Raw genomic sequence first — 11,593 nt, forward strand, 5'->3', positions numbered from 1 at the left:
ATGACAGGTGAATAATCAGCTCTGGAGTCAATCAGCAGCTGCAGAGGCCAGAGTGTGCCTAAAAGAAAAGAAATACAAAGTGAAACAAAACTCATGTAACGAAAAGCACCACTTCATAACACCTACGGGTGACTCACTGAGACTCTGCCCGTCTTTTTACTGTCTATGGTTTCAATATGTATGGCTTGCTGTTCCCATTATGTCACACAATCACTTAAAAACAGCAGCCTTGATGGCTATTTAAGAATGCTAACTGCATGTTAGGCTGTCTTCTCCCATCTGCAACAAGCTTCTATATTTTGTGAAGGTTTACATGTTGATTGACTTAATTCCTGTCAATCAATAACCATAAAATTTTGTAAAATAATTATATGAAATGGGCTGATGTGTACAAAATTTCCAGAACTAGTTGCTAGGTGCTCCATTGTCGGCTAGCTATTAGCCTCTGTGTGACTCAGCTAAGCTAAGCTAGTAACATGCAGGTTTGTTATCCTTTTGAAATGCTCACATTAATGCAAAAATATAACAGAGACTTTTAAACACTATTTTATGTCAAATTATTGAAAGTGAATCAAAACAGAAAACGAATGGCAAAATTAGCTTACAGCAGTCGCAATGCTAGCCAAAGCTAACTACTGCGATTAAAGCTATAGCTGTGACATTCATCAGCGAAAGGTTGCATTTGTTTTTTTTTATTTCTTTTTTGTGCTGAATTCAACATTTGAAGAAAAACTAAATTTTTAAGACTTACACTTTGAATTTATTGTTGAAGTCATTTATTATGACGTCATAAAGTTTCAAACCCTGTGTACCTACAGCTACAGGTAAAACAAGTGAGCCAAGCAGCCGAGTCTGGCAGACACATAGAAGACAAAATAGAAAAACAAGACAACAATAAGCTCTTCTAGCTATGCTTTCCGATTTTCAAAGATCACGTATACAACTTCCTGAACAAGTTGCTAAATGATCCACTTTTCTCTGGCTAGTTGCTAACATTAGTATCTGTATGCCTAAGGGCAGAGGTGTCCGGTCCGCTAGGGCTACAATTCTGCAGGTTTTTCCATGCATCCCCAACACACCTGAGGGAAATAAACCGTCATTCCGTGCGTTTACATGGAATTTTTAATTTCTGTTTAATTCTGAATAAAAGTTAATTCCACTTTAAACTGATGAAAAACGACCATGTAAACACTTAATTCATAATGCAAATTTTTTTTCGGAATTAAACATAATTCCAATGTAAATGGCTGGTTTATTCACATTTTAATTCTGAACTATTTAATTCCTCTGTCATGTAAACCTTCATTCCGCTCTAAGTTAACTCCGGTCGTTCTGAGCATGCTCGTTACCTTGTCCTGTCCCAATGACGTGCGTTGTTTTACCTCCCGTGTTCGGTGGTCTATCTCTCTTCTCCTTCTCAGTTGCTGCAGAAAGTGAAGTAGTATGCTGGTGTTGAGCTGCTACTTCACATTTATAATAAAAATAGTGGCAAAACTGGTACTTATTATGTAGTTTTTACAAGTTACGACTGAAAAGACGAGAAGCAGGGAGCTAACTTTGTTTATTTTCCATATACATCATACGTCTCGTGCACCCTCTGTCCAATCAAAACCCTTCCCAACCCGCCGCTCTAAAGAGGAATTAAGTGAGGACGTGTTTCATGTAAACCTTCATTCTGAATTATCTTTATGTAAACTCATAAGAGAATAAATTAATTCTGAATTATTTTATTCCGAATTATTAATTCTGAATTAAAAAACACCACGTAACCGTACCCATTGTGCAGAACTTTGTCTGTTGCATCCATTTAATGGAAGTTAGGTGTGCAAACAAGGAAAACGTGAAAAACCTGGAGGACAGCAAGCCCCGAGGACTGACTTTCAGAGAGTTAAGCTAATAACATAGCTTTGTTATTCTTTTAAAAAGTAACATTGTGACAAAAATCTAACTGACACTTACCTAACACCGTCTTTTTGTGAAGTTAGTGAAAGTGAATAAAAAAACAGAACGTGAGGCAAACTATCCCAGCATTGTTTGCTGATGTTAGCTACAACTACCGAGTGCTGACATGGGTCCAGCTAAGTTCTTTTAGATTTTTTCAGCACTGTCACACCTTCTGAGTTCACATAACGAATCTTTATTAGATTGTAATATTGATGTAACATAAATAACAGAAATATTAGACTTTATGCTACGCAAGTGAATTAAAAAAGAAAAAGATTCCGAAACAAACTCAGAATTCTTCATTTTTCTTAACAGCCTATTTGTTTGCTAATGTTAGCCACAGTTAGCTAATGCTGTTAGCAGTCAATTAAACGTTTCATAATTATTGTTTTTCCTTTGAATTTAAAGAAAAAAAAAGAAACTTTTAAGACTTAACAAATGTTCTACCATTCTTTTGAATTCATTCGTTGTCAGAGTTTTACAACCTGCTGAAGGTAAAACAAGCAAGTTGAACAAATATCTGGCAAAAAGCACTGCAGTTTCTCAAAGCAACTTTTCAAAGCTCCAAATAAAACAAAATGAATCATAACTCTGCAGCTAACACCAGAGAGATTTTTAATATTTTAATCATACATATTTGATGCAATGCATGCTTTTGCTCAAATGAGGCGGGTTAACTTTGGCATTTCCAGGGTTAAGGGTTCAATTCCCACCGGGGCCCACCCATGCTTCTCTCTCTCTCTCTCTCTCTCTCTCTCACACACACACACACACACACACACACACACACACACACACACACACACACACACACACACACAAAGGTTAACTCTGGGATAATCTAATGTGGTCTGGATAACAGCATTCACACATCTCTCTGTAACTCAGCTACAAGCCTTTTACAGCACAATCGATGGGGAAAGGCGTCCATATCACAGATGAATATAAATATTTGGACCTTTTCTGCTCATGCTATTTGGCAATATTACATCTCGGCACTCGCTCGCTCATAAATTTCCATCTCTTCCATCCCTTCTTTCTCGCCGGGTTTCCCACGGGAGGTGCCAGACGGCCAGTAATTTGGTTGTCTTGGCTCGTCTGGAGTAACACCTGCCCCCTCTCTGGGGAGGGAAAGAGCCTTTCAGCCAGGAGCATACATGTAGCTTACCACTGCCTTTAGCTGCTGACCGCTGAATATATTTTTGTACATATATGCGTGTGTGTGTTTGAGAAAGTGAAATATCTTCTGTTTGCATGAACTTATTTGATTTTGCATTGCGAATGTGTTGACAGAATGTGCAGGACGCAAGCGCTCATCTGTATGCTAAACTGGATCTGCAATCATTCCACCTTTTGCGTGACGTACAGTATGCACAATGCACGTGTTCGTGCACACATCTCTGCATGCATTTGTGTGTCTGTGCTCCCAGGCTTTTAAGCTTGCAACGTTAGCACGAGCCGACGTTAACAGCGGCTCAATAGCTTTTAGCTAACTGCTGAAAAACAGACAACTTTGTTTTCAAAAACACATTTTAGAAATGGAAGTGGAGACTTTGTTTTAAAGTATTGCCTTTTTAATTAAAAATAACGGGGGAATATGAAAAGTTTGTCCATTAGAAACCAGCTGTCACACAATAACTCTACTACAAAAAATCTGCATAAAGCAACAAGTAGCTACACAACCCTGAAGAGACAAAAAATCTTTGGATAGAGGATATGTTTTTTTTCTTTTTACTATAAAATTACTTATTGGATTTTTTTAGGAGTACAAAGCCGACACAAATAGCTAAATTAATTTGAAATAAATAAATCAAAGTCAACACATTGAAGAGAATAAAATCAAAATTTGTTTTTGGTCACAGCAAACAAAAAGCAGGTTAAGATAATTTTTAACCACATTTGCCTAAAAAAAAAACTCGTAAAAAAAAAGACAATTAAACATTAAATTTCTCAAAAAACCCAATTTTCTTCACTGAGAAACTTCTCAACATAACATATTCAAGGGAAGCTAATATCCACGGGGGCACCGAAGCCCACCTTGAAGTGCTTATCGTTGCTATTGATCAACAATAGACATTATCAAAGCAAAACTAATACACATGAAACATACAACAAATAGTTAATTTAACAGAAAGTGCCTTTTTTTGTTTAAAGAAACACCATCAATTTCCAAGTTCAATTTCACAGAAGCAACAAACAACATAAGAAAGACGCCAGCAGAAATAAATTAGCAGTAAATATATATTAAAAAAAAAACATTAAATAAATAATTCTATACACTTTTATTTAAAAGAAAATGATTAAGGTCACAATTTGTAATAAGTGGCACTTACGCATTGAATTTTTTCCTTCCTTGACGGAAACATCTAAACTAGATCTAAAGCAGCTATGTTTACATCCTGCAGAGCAACCTGCACAGCCAGGCGGGAAAAACCACGTCTGCATGCCTGGAAACTCACCTCCAGGCTTCATCTTTCCACCCAGATTGCGTGGGAGGGAAACCTTCACGCCCACGGGCTCGGGGGAACCAGAAAAGGTTTTTTATTTGACGTATTCTTGCGTCGTGCAGCACAAACTGCGCCGCTGCCTCGTTAAAGTTGTCGGGTTTTTTTTGCCCCACAACTTTGGTGGTTTTTTTGCAACCTAAACGAGCCACAAGACTCAGCCTGATTTTTGGAAAATAAAAGCAAGAGTTTTATTCTACTGATTAGAATTTAAACGAACCTTTCTGGTTTTTCTGGGTGGAAATTTAACATTTTTCTGGGATAAATTTTAATGTTCACTGAGCTCGTCACGTGATCAACGTAAATTATCAGCTTTAGAAATACTGGCATCCTTTTCACCCCCCCAAAAACTCCCGCATCTGTCCACCCACTGTCCCCCCCCCCCCCCCCATCACGCCCAGCACGCGCACAAGTCCGCTCTCCCGCGCAGTTTCCTCAGACGTCCAGCACGTGATTGAGATAAGAGATGTAGCAGATTGCCAGTCTGAGGATCTCAATCTTGGAGAGTTTCTTGTCGGGGGGCAAAGTGGGCAGTAATTTCCGCAGCTCCGCGAAGGCCACGTTGAAGGCCTCCACGCGGATGCGCTCCCTGGTGGCGTGGGCCGAGCGGTACTTGGCCGTGGCCCTCCTCCGCCGCCGCTTCTCCTCTCTGCTCAGCGGCTGCTCCGCCTTGCATTTGGCCCCACGCTCCTCGCCCTCCGCCGGCTCGTCCGAGGTGCAGCCGGCCGACTTGAGGCCGTTGAGCATGGTCTCCGGGTCGGACTGAGTCCAGGAGAGGTCCGCCTCGGCTTGATCCGGACTCAGCATCATCTTTAAGCCTCCGGTGTTGCAGCTCCTCTTCCTGGTGAACCTGAACAAAACCAACCGGGTGTTTCATTTCCACAAACTTTCATCTTCAAGCAACAGAAAGAAAAGTTAATTTAAAAAAAATCTCCAATTAAATAAATTAAAAGTGGTTTTCTGGGGCCCCGAGGCCCCATCTGCAGGTCCCACCCTGGCTGGCATCCAGGGGCCCCACGCAACACACCCTAAATAATACATGCATTCGGATTTACGCAAATTTTATTTCATTTAGGAGCAAAAAAAAAAAAAAAAAAACAAGTAGGAAAAGAACAATTTAAAGCGTGATAATAAAGTTTAACGCAGATTATTCTGACTACGACTGGAATCAAGTCAACTGTATTTTTGATCTATTTGGAAAAACTTGTTTTTTAGTGAATGGACATAATGAGAATTGTCCATCTGTCTCAGCGTGATGAACGCATCTGCTCAGCTGGAACCAGAGAAATAATGTTGACATCTGCTGGGTGGAAAACACCACAGCGAGTTTCTATTTACAAAGGGAGAAAAATGTTTAATTTTTTTTCCTTTTTTAAACTTAAAAATAAACAACAGGAACGAAAACATGTTAAATGTCTGTAAGGAAGGATTGTAATAAAAGCTGTTTCTGCAGGTCGACCTACCTTGATGAATGATTTTATTTGTTTGTCGGATTTTTCTGCTGATTTGTCTGAAATGAACTCATATTCCAACAAACCGGAGCAGCAGCGCGCGCGGAACTGGATCCTCAGGCGCGTGGAAGGACAGCTGACTTCTGGGACTTCCAGCTGGAAACTTGCTCCGTGGGCAGCGCGCGCGGGGACACGCCACGCGCGGAGATGTCTGCAGCTTCAGAGGAGGAAGATGATGCTGAAGCTGGAGGTGAGAGGGGACCAGAGAGCCGTGCGCGTGGTCGCGGCCGCGTGGAGACAATAGAGGAGACGCGGCTACTCGTCCATCCTCCTGAGGAAGATGAGGATGAAGAGCGAGGCTCTGCCTCGTGAAGAAGCAGCAGGTCTGAAGGCAGCGCGCGGACAATCTTCTTCCTCCTTCATCCAGAGATGTGCGAGACCAGATCCACGCGGTCCGGACTAATAAAGCCCCACTTCACGCACGGAGGGATGGAATCTGTGTGAGGAATGGTATTGTCTAACGCGCCCCCCCTTTCCTCTCTCTCCCCCCCCTCTCTCTCTCTCTCCCTCTCTCCCTCCCTCCACACTCACCTCCTCCCCCTCTCCTCGCGCCCCCAGCCCCTCCAGCGCTCCACGTCCCGTGGGAGCAGTGGGCAAAAGGAAAGCAGAGATGTGAGCAGATAAAAGATGGGAGGAAAAAAGAGAAAGGAATACATATTGTGAGTTTGTGCACGTGCTGTTTCAGGGAGAAAATAGAAGAGAGGGGATTTATTTTTAATTTATTCATTTATTTTTATTAATTTTTTTAAACTGCCAACATTTATTTCTGTTTTCATTATTTTTCATTTATATTTATTTAACAACTTTTCCATCTAATTTTTTAAATTTATTTTTTCTTTTATGTAAGTCTGAACCAAAGTTTTTAATCTGCTTTTGTTATTCATAAGAAATTTTTTATTTTAAACTGGCAACGACTTTGGGCCTGTTTTCAGCATTTATTTATTTATCCAGTAATTTTATTTATTAATTTAATTATTTTGTATTTTATTTATATCTATTTATTATTGGCCTTTTTATTATCATCATCATTAATATTATTCAAATTATCATCATTATCCTCACAAAGAAGATGAAGATGAGAAAAACTAAGATCAGATAAACCCTTAAAAACAATTCATAGTTAACTTTTAAAAAATTTTCTTTGGATGTCTTATGTGTTTGTTTACATGTTTGTTGTAACTGTTTAAAGTCGGATGTGCTTGCACCTGATTGGCTCATGGTTTCCTCCCTGAAGCAGCTAAAATAACCACAAAATCATGCAAAATGTTCCTTTACAACAGAAATATTAGAAATTCACAGGAAGTTGCCATTTTGATCAGGAACACAATGCTGAAGCTGCTTCTTCTTTTTATAACTTTATAGAGTATTTAAAATTTTTTTTATTAAAGATTATAATAAATTAAACTATTTTACATAATTTAGTCTAAAACATTTGAACATTATCATTAACATGATAATAATGATATTCCTATGATCAAGATTAGAAGGTAAAATGGAAGTTGATGACAGAAATCTGCAGTTTGTGAAACTTTTTCTTCCATTAACATTAAACTCAAAATTTAAAGCTGGTAAATAAATAAAATAAATAAACTACATGCAGCTAAAACAACGTTTAAGTCGGAACTGTGATGTAAAAGTAAAATAGTTCAGTAAAAATGTTTCTAATGTTGAAAAAAACAGGAAACAAGTTCAGAAATTTATGTAAAATCTGCTTTTGTGATGAATTTACTGAATCTTCATCACCGTCGGAGGCTTCAGGAAAACTTTTCCAGGTTCCTGGAAGGACTTTCCAAACCTGGATATTTCTGCTTTTGGTTTCGTTCTCTGTCCAGATGATCCACTACAGCAGTAACGTTCAGGTCCAGGTTCTGGGGAGGATCCGTTCCTCCATCAGACCCGTTTCCACTGATCTTCAGTCCAGTTCTTGGGTCATGTGACCTCAGCCTTTTCTGCCTTCTTGACAATCACGTTTCCATGGAAACCAGTTCTGATGAGGCTTCGGCCAACAGTAGATGGATCAGCTGAAGGTCCAGATGGATCTCTCAGGTCTTTGCTGGATCTCACATCCTGTCTTTAGCTCTGACTCTTCTTTTGTTGTTTAACAGGATTTGCCATAAAAGGATATAAAACATCCCAGAAACTGTAAAATAAGGTACGTTGGACCGTATACGGCTTTAAATAAATCCCAGTTTTAGTTTATTCTGGATGAAACTAAAGCAGTTGTAGGTCTTTGGGAATATTCACATCAGGGATGAAATTCTGTCCAGCAATTTGACAAATTTTTAAAGTAAATTTATCTAAATACTTGCATCAAACAGATACCCAATCAACCAATCTGAGAAGACCAGATCACAAGACACACAAGAATCACTTTGTTGCTGCTTCTTCCTTCAAATGTAATTAAAATCAATGCCTTAACATGACCAAAATATTATTTAACCTAAATACAATTTATACCTTGTACATCATTAAAATAACAAAAAACAACAAAACTAAATCAAAATATTTATCCCAAAATCTACATAAAATGTGCCCAGTGCCTTAACCTAAACATAACTGATTTGTAATTGAACCTGAACCTAAACTATTATCACCACCAAAGTCTGAAAACAATCCACTTTAATGCCTAAATGTAACCACATTACCACAAGTGGTTTGTAATACTGCTTTAAATAAGTTTGAAATGTCTCAGCCTAATTGAAATATGTGTAGACGTTATAATGCCTAAACTTAACTCCAGTTAACTATGCCTAAACCCAAACATTAATCTGTGAAATGAATTTTAACTAAACCCAAACATCTGTTTTTAAAATCCAAAATCAACCACAAGCAGTTAGAATTGCCTAAACATAAACACAACATGCCATGCTTAAACTTTCTCCAAGTTTTAAATCCTAAACCTAAACACAATATATCATGCTTAAACTGTATAGGTCCTAAATCCTAAACCTAAACACAATATGTCATGCTTAAACTTTCTCCAAGTTTTAAAACCTAAACCTAAACACAATATGTAATGCTTAAACTGTATAGGTCTTAAATCTTAAACCTAAACACAATATGTCGTGCTTAAACTCTGTCTAAGTTTCACATCTTAAACCTAAACACAATATGGTATGCTTAAACTTTCTCCAAGTTTTAAATCCTAAACCTAAACACAATATGTCATGCTTAAAATCTCTCCAAGTTTCACACCCTAAACCTAAACACAATATGTAATGCTTAAACGGTATAGGTCCTAAATCCTAAACCTAAACACAATATGTCATGCTTAAACTTTCTCCAAGTTTTAAATCCTAAACCTAAACACAATATGTCATGCTTAAAATCTCTCCAAGTTTCACACCCTAAACCTAAAACCAATATGTCATGCTTAAATTGTATCTAAGTTTTAAATCCTAAACCTAAACACTGTCAGTTCGTTACCCTTTAACTTAAACCAAATCTATTTTTACCCCCTCAACCTTTTTAATGCCTGAACTTAGCCAAGTAGAGACTGAAAATAACAGTGATGCAATACACAAGCAGCCATATTTTCCATCATTCTGTTTGGCATAGCTGTCTTTCCTCCAGATGAAAAACATTTCGGGAGCAGAAAAGGCAGCAGAAAAGGGCCGTAAAGGGTAAAAGTGTCAAAGCTTTTGCTTGTGGTGTAAAAAACCTCTCACAGTTCTGTTGTAACTGATTTATATATAGGAGATCTTTGCTTGTGTGTGGGTAGTTGTGTGTATGTGTGAATTTTCATTCATTTAATATGCAAGACGGTCATAAATGCACAATTTCATAGTTGTGTGTGAGAGTTAAAGGTGCATTCTGTCCTTTCAGCGTCTCATTAACGATGATTAATTTCAGCCACGACTTTATACCAGTCTCACTTGACGAAACTCAGCTGAGCTGATTTAAACGCCATGACTAAACAACATCCATTAGCCGTTGTGTTGTGACTCCACCGCCCTGCAGAGTGCTGCTTGTCTCCACACTCGGTACATCAGCTGTGGGATGTAATTGCAGCAGGCACCAACAAAACAGCCTTGGAGGTGTCCTTCGTGTCTTTGGCCGAGAGCCTTGCAGATTGAGGAGGGGTCTGGGTGACGCAGACCATCACACACAGGCTACATCTCCACTTCTCCGTCTGTGGAGCAATTAGGGTGGTGGTCTGTGTGTGTGTCCGTGGGCTCCAGCTGTCAGGAGGCCTCCGTCTCCTGGTCTTGACATGTCTCCAACACACCCCGCTGTGAGTCTCTCCGTGTCACATACACTCCGCGGACCCGACCGGGGCCCAAGGCGAGCTGTCCGTCACGCACTCGTCCACACGTTGATTCCTCCTCGTGCACGCTGAGTTTTCATTGATACGGTCCTTCTGGCGTCCAGCTAGCTCGTCGCTCGCTCAGTGTGTGAGCGGTGGCAGTAAACATGGCGGTGGCTGCGGGCCACGGCAAGTCAGCCATGCTTCCCCTTATCATTTTAATCACCTCGTTAGGCGCAGCTAGTCGCCTCACTTACTGGCCGCAGCTCCTCCTCTGGAACGACGCCCCCCTGACCCGATGCTGGTGGTGCAGGGAGGCATGATGGGGGGAGGGCTCGCTGGATTTATAGCTTGATTCTTTACCGAAAACCTGCAGAAACTTTGAAACTCTTTATCTTTATTGTATCTGGATTATCTGTTTGTGTTTCCAGGCAACAAATCCTCAAATCAGAGCAACTTCGGCTGAGAACAGACCGACTATTTAACCTCGCATTTGTGTATCTTCAACGTTAACCCTCAAAAGGCCCGTCTATGCTGGCAACAGAAGACGGATATGCAGACTGCGTTGTAATTTGGTCGGCTTTCAGGGAGATTAGCGATCCGTCACCTGATGCAGAAAACGGAACAACACCACCAGAAACCACAGGGGGCAGTGTGGAGTTGTACAGCGGGAAACAAACCAGAGAAGAAGAGGAATATGAAGACGATGACGCAGAAATCATCAATAAAAAGCACCTGAAGAAGAAGAAGATGAATTTGAGAACAGCAAAAAACTTTGTGGTTTTCTTCTTCTTCTGGTGTTTTTGGACGGTTGTAAACAACTTCATAGCAAGTTGTTTACAACTGTTAGCAACCGCTGTCAAAACACGTACGTTAACTGTGATCTCAGCGCTGAACCTAATAGACGCATGGACGTATGAGGACGGGGACGTATGACAACATTTTAAAACCCCGTTTACGTACGTAAGGAGCAGAAATGGGCCTTCAGAGGATTCACAACTAGTCCAGCAAAACCCAGTAAAGATGATCAGTTTTACCCATATCCCAGTTAACAAAGAGAAAATAACAGGACGGCGGTTTTTATGCAATTAATATGTTTTATGTAACATCGTGGACATATAGTTTGAAACCAGCAACTTACCTTGTCTTAGAAAGCATCTTTTCCATCGTTTGAAGCAGCCAATCAGGATGAATGTGTCGCAGCCTGTGATTGGTTAGAAATGTGGAACTAATCAGACTTTTCACCGGCTACTTCAGTCACTTCAAGACGATTCCATTAACGTTTTAATTCCCCAAACAGACAGCGAGCTGCTCCTTCGTTTCTTAGTTTTAGGGTGAAATACTCCTTTCTAAAAGGCCAGAGTTTAAACACAAGTACAGTTTGAGTT

General features: G+C 39.8%; 1 protein-coding gene across 1 annotated transcript; it reads right to left on the minus strand.

Moving 5' to 3' along the window:
- Positions 1 to 4,883: 4,883 nt before the first annotated feature.
- On the minus strand, positions 4,884 to 5,258 carry nhlh2 (nescient helix loop helix 2; the record flags this gene model as incomplete). Its single annotated transcript, XM_079263899.1, has 1 exon — positions 4,884 to 5,258. The coding sequence occupies one exon, from the start codon at positions 5,256 to 5,258 to the stop codon at positions 4,884 to 4,886; it is 375 nt and encodes a 124-aa protein (XP_079120025.1).
- Between the last annotated feature and the right edge of the window lie 6,335 nt (positions 5,259 to 11,593).

This window comes from Telmatherina bonti (genome assembly GCF_933228915.1).
Source record: "Telmatherina bonti genome assembly, chromosome: 24".
NCBI lineage: Eukaryota > Metazoa > Chordata > Actinopteri > Atheriniformes > Telmatherinidae > Telmatherina > Telmatherina bonti.